This window comes from Microcebus murinus, chromosome X (genome assembly GCF_040939455.1).
Source record: "Microcebus murinus isolate Inina chromosome X, M.murinus_Inina_mat1.0, whole genome shotgun sequence".
In the NCBI taxonomy this organism is placed as follows: domain Eukaryota; kingdom Metazoa; phylum Chordata; class Mammalia; order Primates; family Cheirogaleidae; genus Microcebus; species Microcebus murinus.
This window is the reverse complement of record NC_134136.1, coordinates 118,284,953-118,306,535: the sequence shown is the minus strand read 5'-3', so window position 1 is coordinate 118,306,535 and position 21,583 is coordinate 118,284,953. Positions and strand designations below refer to the sequence as shown.

Here is a 21,583-nt window from a genome sequence, read left to right as displayed (position 1 = left end):
CTGATAGAAATTTGCTAAACACTCTTGGAGTGTATATTCTTAATTAGAGTAACCGACCACCCCTTACAGGGTAGATTGCATCTAACAGACTCACTAATATATATCATATCCATATTGAATAATCCTGGAGTTACATGACATGCACAATTAACTTTTGCAACTTCAATGATAAAAATTGATCACAAGTGAGAGACAAAGGGAATATTTCAATGGAGCTCTCAAGGAGGATGTGCCCCAGATCAAGATTGAAATGATAGCCTAAATCTACTGTTCCCACAATTGTTCTCAATTACCATGTCCTCCTCAGTGTGTGAGCAGGACACCATGTTGAGAATGATTCCAATGGTGATTCCAAAGATATATATTATTCATATAGATATATATTATTCATACAATGTGACACCTAAGCATAAAAAACTATTTTAAGCCAGGTGTGGTGGCTGATGCCTATAATCCCTGCACTTTGGGAGTCTGAGGCAACGAGTTGGCGACCAGCCCAAGTAACATAGTGAGAACCCGTTTCTACAAAAAAATTAAAATAAAAATCAGCCAGGACTGGTGATATGAGCCTGTAGTCCCAGCTACTTGGGAGACTGAGGCATAAGGATCACTTGAGCCTAGGAGTTCGAGGGTGCAGTGAGCTATGATGATGCCACTATGCTCCAGCCTTGGCGACAGAGTGAGACCCTGTCTCTAAAAAACAAAAACTATTTTTACTAGTCTTCGACTGAAGAGGCAGGCAGACAGTCATCTGCTTTAGCATGGGAGAAAAGCAGGCTGTGTTTTAGTTACTGAGAAGCACAGTTATCCAAAGTGGTTAAGGAATTTTTAAGGATATTTTTGAAGACCTCTGATTTTTACCATAACTGCCTTAGAATCCATCTGTCCTACCCATCCCTCCCCATCTACCACCACAAACATACAATGTAAGATGAATCAGAGTCTAGCATTGAGCTAGGTTCTTTGAGGTTCCTGAAAAAGTGTAAGGTGGGGTCTCTAGTACATTGGAAGAATTTCAGATCTGCCTGTTGGAATTGCCTCAGGGCAAGCAATTGGCAGGACTAAGAGTCAGGATAATTTTATCCCAGAACTGAGGTAGTCTTGTGATTTTGTTAATGGGAAAAAATTGAGAAAACTTATATTCATCTTGTTAGAAAGAATATTTTGTCTCAATAACACATACATTTAGAATCCCACTGTGAAATCCCAAAGGCAAACTCTAGTTCAGTTTATGGTAGAGCTGAGTGGTGGTTATATTGCTTGAATATTATTTCTGGGTTCTAAGCAAATGGTGATGAAAGTGTAAAATAATCTTTATGTGCTGTATCCTAGATTGTATGTTCATTCACAGAGGTAATGTGTAGAATGTCTTCTTGGAAAAATCCCCTCAACTTTTTTCTTTACATTAACAAAAAGTATACAGGTAGTGGCTTTATTGATTTTAAGTTTGCTGATTTTTTTTTTTGTTTCTTAGTTTCTAATTATGGTTCCAACAGGTTTTGTCTTTTGATGCCTACTTAGAAGATGAAGTACCTGATAAAAGCCAAGAAAACTACAGAATAAGACGCTATAAAATCTACTTTTACCTTGAAGATGACACAATTCAAGTAAATGAACCAGAGTTGAAAAATAGTGGACTGCCTCAAGGTATCTATTTAAATAGAGTTATGGTTCTTTCACTTTTAACTCCTGCCTTTATATCCTGTCTTTCTTTAGCTTCTTAAAAGACCCCATGCTAATGCTTAGTTGTCTAACTTGTTCACAATGGTGAATATAAACATGCTGGTAGTGGTTAGTCATTGTTGGGGACTTACAAACTTTCTACCCTGCACCATTGGCTGGTTCTCTCATTCCTCTCTGGCACACTTGTATCCTTTGGAGTTTGCTCTGGTATGAGCAAACTCTCCTGTGTCTTTGACTTTTTCCTCAAATCCTTTGATCTCTTTTTGGTGAGCATATCACTTCCTCATGACACCCTCAGGGGAGAAGGGAAAGGTGTTCTCCACTGCCATTTCCAGATTGGTGTTCTCTCTTTTTTCTTGAATTTACTGCTATTTGTTTCAACCACCCTTTCCTCATCCTCATATCTGTTAACTACAGACTTCAGTGGTGCCTCAACACAGAATCATTGTTCCTTCACCCCAGGGATGCCAGTCATCTTTATCCATACTCCATTTCAGCAACAGATAAGAGTTAACTCTGTGATGTGGCCACCAGGGGGGCTAATCCTAGGTCGCATTATTAGAGTATGGCAGAGATCAAGGGAGGTGACTAATTTCTTCTGTTTGTACTGTAAGTCCTTGTCTTGGGATGATGCTGAGTTCTGGACACCTTCAGGGAATAGCAACCATGATGGTAAAAGGACCAAAAATGCGTCATGTGCAAGTCAGGATAAAGAAAAGGGATATTTGTTTGTAATGGGAAGACTCAAGTGTGTGTGATAAATTTCTTCAGGAATCTAAGGGGCTATCATGTTTAGGAGGGTTGACCTTATTTTCTGTATCCTCTAGAGAGCTGCCAGAAATTATAGTGAATGGACCTGGATGGGGTTAGGAGTAGGGGTCTGCTGTGGGGGTGGAGGAGAAGAAAATATATTTGTTTGTTCACTGGTATAGCTAGATGGCCCTGAGGGCAGGTCAGGGGTTGTTTTTCACTGACAGCATGGTAGAGGTATAGGAGGAGAGTCCAGTGTTTGTTTGGTGGTTGGTATAAATGACCTTTCAGGGTCCTATGTTTCCCTAAGGAGCCATGATTTTTAGTACATTGTTGTTTCTTTGTCTTTTGAAATATTGCCACCTACAATATCTCAGTCTCTGAAATTGCCTTCTTTGACTACAATTTCTACTCCTTTTCCTTTCCCCATTTGCTAATACCTACCATCCCTGTTCTTCATTTTCCTAGGAAAACATATCCTGAATATTTCCATGTCTTTCCATCTCCTTTACTACCATCCTCACCTAAGCTGTGCTCATCTCTTGACTAGAGGAATGGAATAGCTGCCTAACATGGTCTCCTTGCTTCCATTCCTGCTCCTCCTACAATCAGTTCTCTATGTGGCTGCCAGAGTGTTGTGTGGCATATTATTAATACTTTGATGCATTGGTGGCCTCCAAGAAATATGCATGCAAGCTCTCCCACAGGCCACAGAACAGAAGGCCCATGGACCAAATTAAAAATGCATGAATCACACAATGCATTAAAATAATTTAAAACACATAGCAAGAAGCAAGGAGGAAAGAGGTGGAATAAGTTCACACAGTGTACAAGTGGGTGGAAGGATGATACTATACTGCCTGAATCCCAGAATTGGCAATGATCCTGTCTCTCTCTGTTTCACCAACCTTCCCTGCTAATAGTATAGTTGGGAGACCAGAATTGAGGTTCAGGTAAGGAAAATCACAGACAGAAGGGGCCTCGAGTTAAGGGCACACACTTGCTCTATTGGAGAGATGCAGGGACAAGTGCACCTGGCCACGGCTATAGCTCGCCGGTGAGCCTGCTGAATTGTCTTGGGTTTTGTTTGTGTTTCTTGGGCAGAGGACACATGGGGCCAGAATGGATGTCAACAATGAATGAGCGACCAAATTAAGGCCTCATGAATATTGAGTACTCATGAATATTTAGTGCCTCTTGTATATTTAGTATATCATGAATATTTAGAGCCCAGGTGCCTCATGTATATTTAATACTTGCTGAAAATTAGTTATCTCTTGGTCTTTCCATCCCTTTCTATGTTTAACATGCACATTCTCTACTTATGACCAACTTATCATTATTTAACACATCTTATTATTTCCGCCTATGTTGAATAAAATTTTTGCTTACTAAACTACTTCTCTAAGCCTGATGGCTCTGTATTGATATACTACAATGAGTTCAAAGGAGAGAAACAGGAATTTGAAGGCAGTAGGCCTCTGAGAACAAGGTCATCATGCAACTTCATTCAGTGTGCAAAGGACTTCCTTCAGTGCTCATCAGATTGAGATTTTTCTTAGAGCACTGTGTCTGGTGCTGGGGATGATGAATTTGGAGCCAGTGGCATTGCCCAGAAATGTTATTGAATGCCTACTCTGTGCCAGGCACTCTGCTGGGTTTTTGAAAAATGGACAAAAGGAATAAGAACCATCATAGCCCTATCTCATGGAGCTATAATAGGCCAGCAGGTTGGAGAGGAAAGGGAGCAAGGCAACTAGTCCAAGAGTTTTGCAGTTGTTCAGCCTAGAAATGCTGAATGTCTAGACCAGGATAATGATGGTAGCAATAGAAAATAGGGGAAAGATTTGAGAGACATTTAGTTGGCAGAGTTGATAGGCCTTGGCCAGTGATTACGTATAGAGAGTGAGGAAGGGAAATATGGAATGATGAAGTGCCTACCTATCATTATCTCATTTAATTCCCTAATAACCATCTAAATTAAGTATTTTCATTGTTGGTTTTTACAGAAGAGTAAACAGGCTGAGGGAGGTAATTTGTTCCATTGAAATCTTAACTGATTGCCTCAGAGGTCTCTGTGGTTGAGGGGATGATGATACCTTTACAAAGCCCAGGAGCATAGAGCAAGGAACAGGATTGGGGTTTGGAGCTGTGGTATGCTTGTTTCAGATGCGTTTTCAGGAAAAAAAAACATCAAGACTAGAAATGTGGATTGGGAATTGGGACACCCAGATTATGACTAGAATCAGGCTGTTCTACCATGTTGGAAGAGAGTCACTGTTGAGGAGATGGAAGGAGAAAAAGGATGTGATTTAGTGTACCTGCTTGGCTTCACTAGTGGTGGGAATAGGTGAGGACTGGTATGAGGGTGCAATATGAGCAGTCCCCATTGTTCTTTGTGCTCTAACAGATACACTGTCCACTCCCTGGTAATTTTTTTATTTTTTGGAGAACTATGGCTTAATGGTAAATCTTTTAAGAAATATGGAAATGCCTTGACATTTTAAAAGATGGTTTTCACAAACTTTAAGGTTAAAAATGTGACATTTTATTTTGTAAAGGGATAAGATGTTTTAGACTCTTTAGGGACATTTTTAATATATTTATAAGGCAGTTTTTAAAGATTGGCAAGAATGTGTTAGAAAAAGTTTGAGGAATGATTTAAGAACAAAATAATTTACAACTTTTGATTTCTGTAAACATCTGTTTTAATTGTATTTGATTAGGTGAATGGCAGTATCACTTAGCAAAAAATAATTTCTTATAGGTAAAAAACTTTAATGTTTTGTTTAATATTCCCTAACTAAGCTCTGCTTATTTTTTGATTACTTTCCCACTGCAACACCAAACTTGCACAAGTGATGGACTAGAGGTCACAGAACACCCAAGTCTGCATTAATGACTTGTACTGTGTTTTTATTATTACCTTTTAAGTGAAAGCTTATAGTCCTATAGCTCACTGGCCCCTGGTCCAGTGAATATTAGTTTTATTAAACTATTCAAGAAGAAGTATGAAATGCAACCTCTATGAGGATCTTGGAAAGGCTTTTATTAAGACTTTTCAATTCTCTTGGCCTTTTGTTTTTTTTAAGCTTCATTCATGACCCTGAACTCTCAGCCTCTTGATTTCAAATCTCACGTAGATAGATTGCAAAGACAAGTTGAAGATACTAATAATGATGTATTTGAATTTCATTTTTATATAAGGAGGAAGGAATATTATTCATTAAGATTCAGAAGAAAGAAACCTTAGTAAAAGACAATTTTAAAGTCTGTTTGGAAAATTTCAGAATTTCTGATTGGCTCACCGTGGTCAGGCTATTTCCCTGTCTGAAGACACAGCTCTAGGGTTGTGTACAGAATACACAGTAATCATGCTGTGTAACAACATTGAATTTGTCCAGAGTGGAGAAACCTGGAGAGCTGTAGCAAATCCTGTAGAAAGCAAACACAAACACTCTGTCAGCAAGCTTTGTTTAGAGAGAAACCAGTCTCTCTTGAAATATTTAGTATGATGATTCTTGTTAAGGAAGGTCTGTTTGGACAGCAGATGATTTGAAAAACCATTTAAACGCCTTCTTTGTGCTTTCCTAAATTAAGTGATTGGAAAAAAGAAAACATGCTTAATGAGTCAATAGTTCAGAACTCAGTGGGATGGGGTAGGTAGTGTTTCTTTCAGTTGTGTCATCTTGAGAGCCTGGGCTTGCTTTTTATGTGCCTATGGACCCTGGAAAGAGGCAAGGGATCAAGGTTAGGTGCTATACTCTGATGGTGTTCCTATCACTTCAAAGGGTTTTGATATTTTCCAAGTAAACTGGGAGGTCAGATGTACCTGTTTCTTATGGACATGTGGACATGACTATTCAGAAACTAGTGCAACTGGAACCGCCATCTCCCCCCCCCTTTCAGTTGCTGCTGCTATCATGTAATTTTTTTTAGGGTGAAGGAGTTTGAAATAAGCCAGAAACAAAAGAGGCATCCATTAGCATGGTAGCAAAATAGGCATTCAGTTATATACAGCTTCTAATCAGAATAACATATTTTTAATATTCACGAATTCTTGTTGGCAAGGAGATTTATGTGTGTTATGAGTCAAGTAAGTCACTATCACACTCTAAGGCTTGCTTTCATTTCTTGCCAGGACATCACTCTCTTTTTGGTTGGATGTGTTCTATTTATAAAATGTGTTGCTTTTCTGCTGGAATGTACTTAAAGCAACATTACATCAAGCCAAGAATGTCAGAGGTTAACTCAGTAGTTTTTTACCTCTAATTGTCTAGCAAAGTAATTGTCAGTTAAATACACCAAGTCCAAACTAATCTGTACTAAAGAAATGATAATGATTAGAAATGTGCCATGATTTTGTGGCATGATCTATATCAATTGTTCTCAGTTGGGAGTGATCATCAGAATCTCCTAGCCCACCCTAGAATTTTTTATTCTGTAGGCCTGAGGTCAAGAACTGGCTTCCACATGGTTCTTAGTACATCCCTGGTTAAGAACGCTGATTTCCACTAATGACTTGTTTGGGTCCCTCAGTAGGAAAGTATTTCTTATACTTTTTTTGTACCCTAAGATAATCATGTGAATCAAGCAAATGTAATCACAAAATAGGAGTTAGTCGTTCATATGCCATTCATTCATATTGGGCATATACTATATCTAAATAGTAATATATCCCATAAAGTAGAGGAGAGGGGGTGGTGAGAGGGTTTCCAGATAAAATACAAAGATGCCCATTTATACTGGAATTTCAAATAAGCATTGAAGAAGTTTCAGTATAACTATGTCCCAAATGTGGTTTGGGACATACTTATATAACTAAAAACTTATTCATTGTTTATCTGGAATTCAAATTTAACTGGGCATCTTGTATTCTAATTTGCAAAATCTGGCAATCCTAGAGGTAGATGTAGGGGAGGAAATTGTCACTGAATGGAAGGAACAATGTAGAATTTAAGAGCACAGGTGAGTCACTAGTCTATGAAGATAGGTACTTGGTGCAAGGTGGGTACTCAGTAAGTATTTGTGGAAGAAAGAAAGGAAGGGAGAGAGGGAGGGGAAAAAAGGGAAGGAAAAGTGGTAGACAATCCCTATAGCAAACACAGGCATCATAAATGGTACCAAGTACTTGAGGGATCAGAGGAGACAAAGCCAATATCCACTAGAAAAGATGACATTTGAGCTGTATCTCAAAAGTTGCTCCAGGTAAAGATGGAAGAGAAAGGCAAAACATTCAAAGGAAACAGCATGAGATAAAGAGGTGGGAAACTGGTGCAGTAAGGAGTTGGGAGATATTTGGGAGCACATCTTAGAGTGTGTAAGGAAAACTAGGCAAGAAGGTAATAATGTAAGAGGACGTTAGACCACTTAGCAGGCTATTATTTTGGTATTTATTCAGTGACTAAGGGGGAGACTCACAGGATTATTATTTCTTATTATGATCAGAGATATGTAATTTTTAAGTTTTTATTCTTTTACTGCAAGGCAGGTGCCATGTTATCTGTATAAAAAAAGCTATTTTTATGAAACCCAAACTTTAAATGTGACATTTTAGAAAAATAAAAATAAAACTGGAACAGTCATTTTAGTGGAGGAATATAGTGGGCACAAGAGGAGGAAAAGATGCTCTATTATGTCTGATCACAGTTAAGGCTCTTAGTATTTTTAGGGTACAAACTCAGTAGACATGATGACAAGTGGCAATTCCAGTTGTTTATTCACCTAAGAAATACCCGTCTCTAGACTTGGATATGCCCTAAGTCTGTAGCGTTACTGAAGTGAAATTAACACACATATTAAAATTAGAAGTAAGAGGTTAGAGTCTTAATTCTGGAAGGTGAATTCCAAAAAACTAAATTTAGTGATCTGAGCAAAGATCTAAGGCAAGTCTCAACTGAATAACATGAAAACACATTAAACATAAATGGATATATGGTCACTTTGATCTAAACCACAGGGAAATATTAGAAAGTTAAAGCTTGCAGAATATAGTCAGATAGCAAGGCTTTTAAAAAGGAAGAGAGATATAAAATATGAAGATGAGGAAAAGCTTGAAAGCAGATACCTGATGCCTGGTCGTTGTCTTTATTGGGCAGTTAAGAAGATAAACATCTGAAAATTTAAAGGACAAATACAGTGCTTTTGTTGTTTTTCTATTTTATAACTTTATTTTTATCTACCTTGATGATCTTGGCTGCTGTCCAATGTGTGCAAAGACATGGCATCCTGCCCGTTTCTTTGATATTCCAGAACAAACTCCTGCTAGAGTTTCTGCCGTTTGTCATGGAAGATTGTAAACATACAAATCCCAATAAATAGAAATTTTAATTCCCAAAGGACACAGCTTGAGAAATTTCAAAAATATAATATTGAAAGCTCTCATGTGCAACTGTACATTTCAAATGGCCCACATTGGTTTTCCTTTTCCAACTTATGGACGATCAGGACTCTTTCTTGTTACCACAAAGAACTTCCCTGGCCTCTTCTGAGAAACATCTAGTGAGAGAAGTGTGGAGGCTAAGACAAGGAAGAGTATGGGGGCCTGAGATATGCAGGCTCCAGGAAGGGGCAGGTGCTAGCTCTGCAGGGGGCATTGCAACAGCTTTCAGCTCTTCTACCCATTTCTATTCAGTTTTGCCTATGGCTCTTCCTCCTTTCCTTCATTTAAGTAATTTGTGGGTACAGTACAGTGAAATACAGTTCAGTGCAAACTATGGAAAGCAATGGTATTTAGTTAGAGTTTGAAAACAAGTTCAGGAACTTTTTCTGCCGTTTGTTAGGGTATGACCTTGGGCATGGCACTTAACCACTCTGAACTTTGGCTTTCTCATCCATAAACTGAATATTCATATTCCATGCATTATGTGTTTTATGAGATTATCGAGAATTAAGTGAGAAAATGTAAATGACAGTCTATCCTAGGGCTATGATAATGATTGTGATAAGTATTATTTAAAATCCCAGTGGGTGGGCCGGTTCTTCCCACCTAGAAAAATATAGGATTCCTATTCAAAGTCTTACAGAACAAAAATCAACACTAACTTGCTTATTTGAATTTTTATAATGAAGTACAAATGCAAGCAAGATGGAATTTTTGAAGAAGTTTCTGACCATTGAATAATTCTTGTATATTTTAAAAATTGTCACAATATAAGTATTTTTAAAGAGTTCCTGAAAACACCTGAAATGTCCATTCTTCTATAGATGTTTAAGTATGCAATTTGTTCTAAATGTCTAATCTTGAATGATTAAATAATTTGCATACCGTTTTCAGTGCCATAAATTAAAAGCTAATTGAAGTATAATTTTTTACAGTAAAATTATATCATCTTTTATGTAGTACATTTAAAAATATTCTAGGCCATTCTAATTTTATAGTTTTATTATTTTAATTTAATGTACCAAGTAATTAAAAATTGCCACAAAGAAAAGAAGATGAAAATGATTTTAGTTAATTTCCTCTCACCAGAGTGAAAAGATGATAAGTAGAATAATGGATCAGAGCCCAACACAGTTCCTGGCACATAAAGATATTCATTAAATGTTCCTTAATGAATAAGGAATGAATAATTTCTAAGTGTCTCTAGACTTTGGGAAAAGGTACTATTCTCAGTGCTATATAAAATCCGATGAAGGTAGGGTAACATCTTTATATTAAAATACCTCTATCCATAGGTCACACAAGCCAATTTTTATTGAATCATTAGATCTTCAGTTTGTTTTGCTTCCCTTTGCTCTTTGCTCTTGGAGTAGATTCTCAGGCTTAAGTCAGGTGCAGATGTTAAGAGACAATTCTCGGCCGGGCGCTGTGGCTCACGCCTGTAATCCTAGCTCTTGGGAGGCCGAGGCGGGCGGATTGCTCAAGGTCAGGAGTTCAAAACCAGCCTGAGCAAGAGCGAGACCCCGTCTCTACTATAAATAGAAAGAAATTAATTGGCCAACTGATATATATAGAAAAAATTAGCCGGGCATGGTGGCGCATGCCTGTAGTCCCAGCTACCTGGGAGGCTGAGGCAGAAGGATCACTCGAGCCCAGGAGTTTGAGGTTGCTGTGAGCTAGGCTGACGCCACGGCACTCACTCTAGCCTGGGCAACAAAGTGAGACTCTGTCTCAAAAAAAAAAAAAAGAGACAATTCTCTTTAGGTATCTTGCATTTCTGTACATCTTATAAGCAGAGTGACTGACTGCTTTTTCTTCTGGACTATCTCTTCAAGGATGTTTATATAGCAAACAGCCATGTAAGACAAAGATAAAAGATAGTCTTTTCCTCTGGAGGAAAGTGCAGGTTTTTGTATAGCCTTAGACAAGGATCCTCAAACTTTTTAAACAGGGGGCCAGTTCACTGTCCCTCAGACCATTGGAGAGTGCGCACTGTGGGCCCGGGATGAGTCGGCTGCTAAGCAGGACAGGCAGTGGTGGCAAAAACACCCGGAGGGCCGGATAAATGAGCTAGGTGGCCTGTATGTGGCCGGCGAGCCGTAGTTTGAGGATGCCTGCAAGATAGAGGTGTTGTCTCCCTCCAGAACAAAGGGCGGATATGCTTACTGTCCAGTCTAATAAAGATAATATCTCCTCTGAGATGAAAAGGCAGGGATGCTTATTACTCATTATGGAAGATTTGGGTTCCGTCAGGGTTCTTCTATTGATGTAATGTAACCCACTGAGTGTACAAGTGTTACCTGGCCCATGTTGTGTCACCCTTTGGGATTTGGGGCTTAGGAAACTGGTGCAAAAATGCTGTTGTTCTGGCTTCTGTTACTGCTGTTGAATTATATACTTCCCCTTGTCTCTAACCAAGGCATCTCATATCTTTACCAACATCTATGAAGCTGTGGCAGGCTAACCTGTCAGCTTGCAAGAAGGATAAAATCTCAAATCCTAAACAATTCTTGCTAACAGATTTCAGCAATATTTGGTTAACTTGGCTGGTATGGTGTGATGTAGCTGGTACTGTGGGGGTGAAGAGAAACTTCCTCTTTCCCCTCAAAAATTCAATGAAAGGTCAACTCACAATTAAGGCAGATTAATAAAAGGAAGATGTTTATTTACCATGCATATGGGGAGAATCACAGAGCGATTACCCAATATCTAAATGGGATCCAGATATATTTATACCTGCCTTTTAGAGGGGAGGAGGAGATGAGGAGTATAGGTAATTTTGTTTAGGGGCAATAAATGGTTGCTAGGGAGGATGAATGGATGGGGCTAACAAATTGATTTATAAATGATTCTCTTTGCAAATTAAATTAACCCAGAGAAAGAGGTATTCTGTTTTAAATGATTTGGAACAGATCTGGTTGCATTCTTAATTTTCTTTCCTGCAATATATTGAGGTAACAGTGAAGCCCCTTCCAAGGGCCTATTGATCTCTAAGGGCATTTTTTTTCTCTCCTTGAGACAGGGTCTCACTTTGTCGCCCTGGCTAGAGTGCAGTGGCATCAGCCTAGCTCACAGCAACCTCAAACTCCTGGGCTCAAGCGATCCTCCTGCCTCAGCCTCCCAAGTAGCTGGAACTACAGTAATGCACCACCACCTCTGACTAATATTTTCTATTTTTAGTAGAGATGGGATCTCACTCTTGCTCAGTCTGGTCTCAAACTCCTGGTCTTAAGTGATCTACCTCAGCCTCCCAGAGTGATAGGATTATAGGTGCAAGCCATCAGACCTGGCCTCTAAGGGCCTTTAATCCAAAATACTCTTTATACCAAGGAGTTGTATTTTAGGGTGAAATTTTCTGAGCTCCTTCAGTACACTCATCTCGGCAAGGAACTCTTTTACCTCCAGTGGCTGACCAGCATTTTGGATATACATGGGGACCTTGTGAACATATTCTCAAGGGAAGAAGCCAATGGACATCATAGGGTTGGAAGTAGAAGACGGGATGACATCTAGAATCTTTAGCCAAATGTAAAATAAAATAAAATCTTTTTAATTGATTAATTAATTTCAGGATATTATGGGGAATATAAACATTTTGGTTGCATGTTATGACTTTGCCACACTCAAACCATGATTTGAGGCATACCTTTTCCCCACTACAATGCTCACTGCATCCGTTAGTTGTGAGTTGACCCTCCCTAACCCCCAAAATCCCTTAAGAATATTACTACCGTGTGAGCACCATAGTGCTCATCAGTTAGTGCCAAATTGATGGCGAGTACATGTGGTGCCTCTTCTTCAATTCTTGTGATACCTCATTTCGGAGGATGGGCTCAAGCTCTATCCAGGAAAATATACGAGGTGCTAGATCACCATAGTTTCTTATTGTTGAGTAATATTCCACTGTATACATATACCAAATTTTAATAATCCACTCATGAATTGATGGACACTTGGGTTGTTTCCACATCCTTGCGATAGTGAATTGTGCTGCCATAAGCATTTGGTTGCAGATGTCTTTATTACAGAATGTCTTTTTTTTCTTTTTGGTAGATACTTAATAGTGCTATTGCTGGATCAAATGGTATTTCTATTTTCAGCTCTTTGAGGTATCTCCAAATTCTTTTCCACAGAGGTTGCACTAATTTGCAGTCCCACCAGCAGTGTAAGGGTGTTCCTATCTCTACATATCCTCACCAGCACACCAGCATTTGTTGTTTGGGGAATTTTTTTTTTTTTTTTTTGAGGCAGAGTCTTACTTTGTTACAACAGCTAGAGTGCTGTTGTGTCAGCCTACCTCATAGCAACCTCAAACTCCTGGGCTCCAGCAATCCTTCTGCCTCAGCCTCCCAATGTTTTGGGATTTTTTGATAAAGGTCAATCTCACTGGGGTTAGGTGATATCTCATTGTGGTTTTGATTTGCATTTCTCTAATGATTAGAGATGTTGAACATTTTTTTATATGTTTGGTAGCCATTATTCGATCTTCTTTTGAAAAGTTTCTGTTTATGTCCTTTGCCCATTTAATGATGGGGTTGTTTGATTTTTTTCTTGTTGATCTTTTTGAGTTCTGATTGATTCTTGTTATCATCCCTTTATTGGATGTGTAGAGAACAAATGTTTTCTCCCATTCTGTAAGCTGTCTATTCGCTCTGATGATAGTTTCCTTGGCTGTACAGAAGCTTTTTAATTTCATCAGGTCCCATTTATTTATTTTTGTTGCTGCTGTGATTGCTATGGACGTCTTCTCCAAAAATTCTTTTCCTAGGCTTATGTCTGAAAGGGTCTTCCCTACATTTTCTTCTAGGATTCTTAAGGTTTCATGCTTTAGGTTTAAGTCTGTTATCCAGTGTGAATTGATTTGTGTAACAGGTGAGAGGTGGGGATCCAGTTTCAATCTTCCGCGTGTAGTTTTCCCAGCACCATTTATCAAAAAGAGATTCTTTTCCCCAGTGTATATTTTTGTCTGCTTTGTTGAAGATTAGATTACTATATGTGGATGGTTTCATCTCTGGATTCTCAGTTCATGTTCCAAAGGTCTATATATCTGTTCTTGTGCCAGTTACATACTGTTTTAGTTACTATAGTCTTGTAGTACAGCTTGAAGTCTGGTAGGCTGATACCTTTCAGTTTGTTCTAAAGTAAAATCTTAAGGCTTCCCCCCACTCCCACCAGCTAACTGAATGAACCTCCTCCTGGCTGAGGGGATATCCTAAAACCAAGTTGCCTTCCATGAGGAGAGAGGTCAGACATGCCTAATCATGCCCCCCTCCCTTCTTGGAGACATCTTTTGTAACTCATTAACAGGCCTAAGGCTATGCAAGACAAAACTACAGGTCCTCAATTTACACAACAAATATATGTCCAGTGGCTTAACTGGACCTCCTTATCTTAAAATATTCCAAGACTAGAGAAAGCTTCATGTCTTTAACCAATTACAAGTCAAAAATCTTTAAATTCACCTGTAATCTCTAAGCCCCCCCCCCCCCCGCCTTGAGATGGCCCACCTTTTCAGGGCAAACCCATGTATGCCTTCATGTATTGATTTATGACTTTACCTGTAACCCCTGTCTCCCTGAAATGTATAAAACCAAACTGTAACCCAGCCACAGCGAGTCCACTTGCTCAAGACTTCTTGGGCATGGCTCCGTGTCATGGTCCTCAAATTTGGCTCAGAATAAGCCCCTTTAAATTATTTTACAGAGTTTCGCTTCTTTTCCATTGACATAGAGTACTGATAACCCTCACTTGAATGGAGGTATGGACAAAAGCTATAGAGGAAGAAGGAGGGAGAGTATGTAGGCAGAGGAAAAAGATTCCATGAAGCTTCATAACAGCCTAAAGTCATTCATGGTTATTGAAGCTGTAAGTCACAGTGCTGACACCTATCATACTGAAGTTTATTAACTTTTTTTTTTAGCCAAGAGTACCCATTTTTATGAGCACTCTGCTTTGGCATCTTAATGCCTTATTTAGTGTGCTCATATTGGGTGCTGGTGGCTGAATGTGAGCAGGCTTGTTCCTGGAGAAGACAGGATGGCAATGTCTGGCATTTTTGGTCACTCTGCTTATGTCCCCCTTCTCTCATCCTCCAGCTCCTCCAGGGGCTTTAAACCTTTAAACTTAAATATGCCTTTCAGATTTATTAAAGTATTTCCCTACCACCACTCAGGCAACTTTAATCACATGCAAGGCTGGTCACAGAGTTCTGGACCTCAGAAGTCTCAGCTCCCTCAGACTTCTTCAAAGTTGGGAAGTACTCATGCTGCCTCCTAGGACCAGCCCTTTGCCCACTTCTCCACTGCAGGAAAGCATTTAGGGTTGTTACTGAGATAGGTTGTATCTTTTTACTTGTTAGCCTCATGATGAAATAATTATATTTTATTTCATTCCATAGGGACTTTTATCCGGCGGCATCGGATTCCTCTCCCACCTCCTGATGAGGATCAATTTTATACTGTGGATCATTTCAATATTGGCATCGACATTGTCTTCTATGGCCGGACATTCAAGATTTATGACTGCGATACATTTACGCAAAACTTTTTGAGGAAATTAGGAGTCAAATTAAATCCTCCTGGACAATGTCCAGAAGATCCTTACATGAAGACACGGAAAGAGGTAAGAAGTTGATACATTTGTTAGCACTTATCTTCAGAATGAGAATCCCTTTGGAGAGTCAGTAAAGGGTATTTGTGCTCCTGATACAGATGTGAAAGAGCTGTTAGTACCATATTTATGCGAGTTGTCCTGTTCTCCTTTGGGCTAGAGGGAAGGCCCAGTGTCAGCCTAAGGGAAGGAATGACTCCCTCATTGCCTCCCCCCAATTCCCTCCATAGAGAGTCTCCCTTCCAGGGAGTAGGAGTCTTCAATGAACTGCTCAGGTGTGACACAGTCTGGGTGCTCAATCACAATTGGCTTTGTGGTCACTGACAGTGTATGAGTTGTGCCCACACTTACTTGTCTTTTCTCATTTTAGTTGCCTTGCTCCAGCTTAGAAAATCTTTGCTTCTATAGTACTTGTTTAGCAAATCGTGCCTTGGGTACACCTTTTTTATTCCTCCTAGAGTCTCCCAGCTCCTCTTATGGTGGCGCTGGATGCTGAGATGTTCTAGAAGAGTAAGAAGGGCCATGATTCTGATGTACCCCGATTAGGAAAGGATGCTTGTCTTCAAGGTCTGATCCCAGTTAGTGTAGAGAATAAAGACTCACTATTACTAGTATTATTGTTGTTTTTCTAAAGGTTTTTTTTTTTAATAATCATATTAATAGCTCACTGTAATCTCAAACTCCTGGGCTCAAGCAGTCCTTCTGCCTTAGCCTCCTGAGTAGCTCAGACTACAGGCCTGTGCCACCATGCCAGCTTAACTTTTTAAATAATATTTTGTGGAGATGGAGTCTTGCTAAGTTGCCCAGGCTGGCCTCAAGCGATCCTCCTGTCTTGGCCTCCCAAAGTGCTGGATTATGGGCATGAGCCACCGCACCCAGCATCCCTATTCTTTTTTATTGAAGTATGATTACACATAGGAAAATACACAGAAATTAAGTGTACTGTTGGGTGAGTCTTAGCAAATACCATACCCTTATAACTTACCCTCAAATCAAGATATAGAACATTTCCATCCTCCACCCCCCACAAAGTCCCTCATGCATTTTTCTAATCACTTCTTCTCCCCACCCAGGGACAACCTCTGTTTTCATTTTCATCCCCATAGATTAGTTTTGTCTGGTTTTTTAATTCTTTTTAAAACTTTTAATTCACTTCCTTGCAGAACAATAGCATAAAATTTAGAATAAAATTCTTCTTTGATTCTGCTTTGATCTCTTGTTAAAAGCCACATGTAGGATCATTCATCTCTTCCTGCCTCCTAGCCCCAGCAGAATTATTCTTTAATGTTGTAGGCATACAATCCTCCAGAGAAATATATATATATATACTGTTGATCCTAGAATATCTACGGTGAAATGCCTGTGTACCAGTATACAAAGAGATTTTTTGGTTTGAGTTCATTTTTATTTTTTCTCAATGCCCTGGATGAAAGAGTCTAGGTAAATAAAAAGTCTTTAGAACCAGCAGAGAGAACCTGAAGGCAATGGATCAGAATGAATTACCACCCTTTGCATATGGCTACACTCATTCACTAACAGTTGGTATTATATGATAGTGACTGTGAATGATGATGCATTATATGAAATCACATAGAGCACTGTGGGATTTCATAGGTTTATAAAGATCTTTTTCAGGTCTTTTGTACCAGGAATTGGGAGTAAATACTAAGAACAGCTAAGAAATGTTTTAAATAATTTCCTTTCAGATTGGGAGAATAATTTTACCATTTATTCCCCCAGGGAGAAAATTCTTCAATAAATATAGAAATCTTTGGAAAATTAAGAGCTTAATAAGAGGCTTTTATGTTGAATTTTATGCATGTAATTCTTCAATGTTTGCTGCCTTGAACTATAAAGCTAAAATTAAACAATTTAACTTAAACTGAAAAGAGCCCCAATGGTATATAATCAATAATGCATTTCTTAGAGGCCTTATGACACTAAAGGAAAATTTTTCAATAGATTGATGTAGAAGTCCCATAATTTCATTTAAATATCAAGGATAAGACTGCAGAGTCTCTGGAAAGCCATTATATCTCCCCTCTGTCTTGGGGTAAGACTGCACCTAGACTGGCCTGGACAGATAAGAAATTTCAAGAATTCACAAAAAGATTGCATAACCTTATTTGGGACAACATCTCCCTTGCCAATGAACACTTTCTTATATAACAATCCTATTTGGCTACATCAGATAGAATGGGGCCAGTTTGCTTCAAGACAGGGCTGAGAACATGCAAACAGAGGGAAGAGTTGCACTGAGAAAACTGTGGAGCTAGTGGTTCCTGGGCCAGAGGACAGCTGAGGCAGAGTCTCTGTGTGGATTGGAAGTTTTCCATTTACCATGCTCCTGTTTCCACTGGGCTTTCATAGCCTTGATATCTAAAGATTTTAGTGCAAAATAAAACTGTGAATATAATTCTTCCATTTTACCTTCACAAAAATCTTTGAATGAATAAGAAGGATATGCAGATATCAATTTCCAGCAAAAAGACAAATTATTTTTTTGGTTGAGCTATAATTAACATGAAGTAAAATAGAGTCAAATGCAAAAGTCTTAAGTGTACAGATCAACTAGTTTTGTAAAATGTATGCAGTTGAGTAACCAGCACAAAAATCAAGATGTAGACTATTTCCATTACCCCAGAAAATTCCTTTGTTCCCCTTTTTGGTCACATACCTTGCCCAGAGGCAATTATTGTTCTGATTTCTGTCATCAGATATTAGTTTTATCTGTTTGTAAACAGTAATTTTAAGTCTTTGAGAAAATTCAGTTTTCAAAAATAATATAATAGTGTATTAAAATAATGTTTAATATGAAAAGCTTCTTAATACTTATTTGTATTCTTAAGGTTAAAACTGGTTATAGATGCATATGTATATATGTCATAGTCAGTTGAAATTTGCTAAAATATAACAGAATAGTCTATAGAAAACATTTTAATGTATTTGTCATTTAATTTCATGCACCCCAAAAATGAGTATGCAAAATCTATGACTATTATTGACATTTTCCCCATTTGCAGACGCTGGAATGCACAGAGCCCTTACGTCCCTATGAGCCCTTCGACACCCTGAGACAGTTCCTCGAATATGATGGGAAGGTTTTGCGTTTCTTCTGCCTGTGGGATGACTCAGCCTCATTGTTTGGGGACCGTAGAGAACTCATCCTGCATTATTTTCTGTCTGATGACACTATTGAAATCAAAGAACTGTTGCCACACAACTCAGGCCGGGATGCTATGTCACTGTTCCTCCGGAGGAGTAAGCTACCCAAGGTGAGCAGTGGCCACAGGACCACTTTCCATGTTTGCTTGTGGGCCACGAAACTTGAGTCACTGTTTGGATTGTGGTGTGTTACAACTATGTGATGACAGTTGCCATATACTAGTGCAAGTATTTAGAAAACTTCCATTTTGTATTCTCTATTAATATACATCTGTGAAAGTAATACAGAGAATATGATAAATTAGAGTTGGAACATTCTGAACTTAAGGCAAGTAAAGGAAAAAAGTCAAATGTAAGAGAAAGTACCTATTCATCATTGAGTTCACAATCAGTCTTATGAAAGTAAAGATTGCCTAGTAAAAGAATTACTCATGGCTTTAGATGAAGCACTGGTGTGTCACCCCTGTAGCCTACAAAGGAGAGCCTATGATGTTAGTCTGGGTGATGAATACACACACACACACACACACACACACACACACATGCACTCACGTGTGTATGCACATGTGCACACACAAACATACACACACAAGCTTATGCAAGGGATACTCTTCTGAGTGTGGCAACTAGTTACCACTTAGCCACTAGCTAGTGCCAATGATGGCTTTTGCATATTATTTACTATTGAAAAGAGTTGTCAGACTGATTTCTACAAATATTTATGGCCATTTGAGAGCTAATGTAACTTGGGTGCAGCAGAAACAGAACAGAGACAGGAGACCTGTATTAAAATTGTTGATCTGCCCCTTTATAGCTGTGCGACCCTGGGCAGACTCAGTCACTTAACCTGTCTGAGCTTATTTTCCCATTTCTAAAATTTGATAATATAGTAAAAAACACTGTCTGAGGACCTATAAACACATATAAAGACATATGAAAATATAATAGTTTTTTCGATAGCTCTATGTTATTTTTTATTTCTTATTTGAATAAAGTATCTTTTAATTCTTAGTGCTCCTGAAAAGGTTACCATAACACTCATTTCTGATGCAAACAACTGCTGGCCATTCGGTCCTCACAGGAGGCTTTCCCAGATTCTCTGAGCCCTCTGCCAGAAGCCCTGCCATGTTGCTTGGAGGCAAGGGAGCAGAATTTGTCCCAGAGGGAGCTCTGGATATGAACAGCAGGCAGCCAGGAGGTGCCAGCGAAACATGTTTTTAGAATGGTTTTGAAAAATAGGATAAATATAAAATAATAATGGCACACCTGACATTTTAAATGTACTTTGACATCAATTGCTTCACTTTATTAATTCATTCAACAAATATTTATCGAGTGTCAACTGAATGCCAGCTCTGGGGTTACAGTGAGAAAGAGAATGTATTAAGTCCTACTACACTGTTTTAACTTTGTCTTCCAGTATGGCCCACCTGGAGTCCATCAACCAGGCCAGATAACAGATCGAACAGTTCTTAATGTGTACGGTGGCTTGACAGAGACCCAAGTGATTGGCTTCCTGTTGGATAAATACAAGGCAAGGAACCTTATGTTTTATTATCATTTCCAATGTGACTTCTCTGGCACCTAAATAGTGGGGCAAGTTACATATTCTTCTCTGAGGAGTTTATGAATGAAATTGATAAATACATAAATATATGTATTATACTGCTATTCATCAATAATAAACATGCTTAAATGCATTGCTATTTACAAACACTGCAGTGCTAAAATAATGCTTTAGAATATTAATATCAACTGATTGCCTTTTGATTTGATTTTATAAATTTAGCTATAAGTGACATGATTAAAGTTTTTTTAATTTTTTTTTTCCTCTGGGAAGGGGTGCCTAGTTCTTTGGAGGGTCCATGGTGCCAATGCTATCTTCCTTTGTTTTTATTAGCTAGAAAAATTAGAGCAAGAGTTTTACAAAGATAGTGACCTGACCATAGGCACCACCATCAATGTGTGGGGAAGGAAAGTGCTCCTTTGCGACTGTGATGAATTTACGAAGTCTTATTATAAGTCTAAATATGGAATAGGTAAGTGATACATATGTCAATTAGAAATTATTTAAATACTTAGAGTCTTTGTTTCCCAGTTAAGATTTAACTTCGAGGTTTCAAATGCTAGGCCTGTAATAGCTACCATTTATTTTGCATTTGCTATCTTCCAGGCGTTTGTTGTCTTATATATTCCTAACAATTCTCTGTGGATAGACTCATTGTCCCCAATAAACTGAGTTACAGAAACTGAGGCTGAAAAGGGGCTCATTTGTCCAAGGTCATGCAGCGATCAAAGGAGGAACCAAGATTTGCACTTGTCTGCCTGATGCTAGGGGCTTCCATTTTCCCTTGTCCTCTGCCTTACTACAATATGGGGTAAATGTTTTGAGGGAGCAGTTGAAATGGAAATCTCTATGTTTTCCTCTTCATTTAATTCTTGCTTATCACAACAGATATACTTATTTGAGTTCCCTAGGGAATTCTTGTCTGCCAGTTTGCTCTACCTTTCCTGGTAAGGCTCAACCTGGTATCCAGCTTCTCTCTTCTTAGCTATCAATTCCATTCTGATCAAGTTAATTCAGTTTGGAATGAAAACCACTGATTTATTAAGCACCCACTATATGTAGGTCATTGCAGTAGACTTAGAAGAGACAGAGTTGTGTAAGGGGTTTCTAGGCTATAAGGACAGCTAAGACAGACAGCATGTGACACCGTGTTGTGAGAGTCCTGGGAGCAGGCAGAGAATGTGATGTGAAACCTAAAACACAAACCTTCATTTGTTAAACTTTCACTTACAGTCACCTGAGTACCTGCCAGCCAACCCCTAGGCCTTCTACCTGAGACTCCAGGTACCTGCTGCTGCTAGGAGTGGATGGGAGTTGCTGGCCTCCCACACTGAAGCTTATAGCTGGGGTTGGGGGTGTTTAGTCCTGTACATCTCTCTGAACCTTGGTGTATTCATATCAACACACTTTCACAAGGGGGTGAGATG

The 21,583-nt window shown here is 38.8% G+C and overlaps 1 protein-coding gene across 1 annotated transcript in view; it reads left to right on the top strand.

Annotated features, from left to right (window-relative positions):
- Nucleotides 1-21,583, top strand: part of EFHC2 (EF-hand domain containing 2) — a 168,753-nt gene that overhangs the window by 73,146 nt on the left and 74,024 nt on the right. The window contains exons 3-7 of the mRNA XM_020285042.2: nucleotides 1,497-1,647; nucleotides 15,213-15,436; nucleotides 18,448-18,699; nucleotides 20,010-20,123; nucleotides 20,490-20,628. Of these exons, the coding sequence (XP_020140631.1) occupies nucleotides 1,497-1,647; nucleotides 15,213-15,436; nucleotides 18,448-18,699; nucleotides 20,010-20,123; nucleotides 20,490-20,628 (880 nt within the window). The remainder of the gene's footprint in view (nucleotides 1-1,496; nucleotides 1,648-15,212; nucleotides 15,437-18,447; nucleotides 18,700-20,009; nucleotides 20,124-20,489; nucleotides 20,629-21,583) is intronic.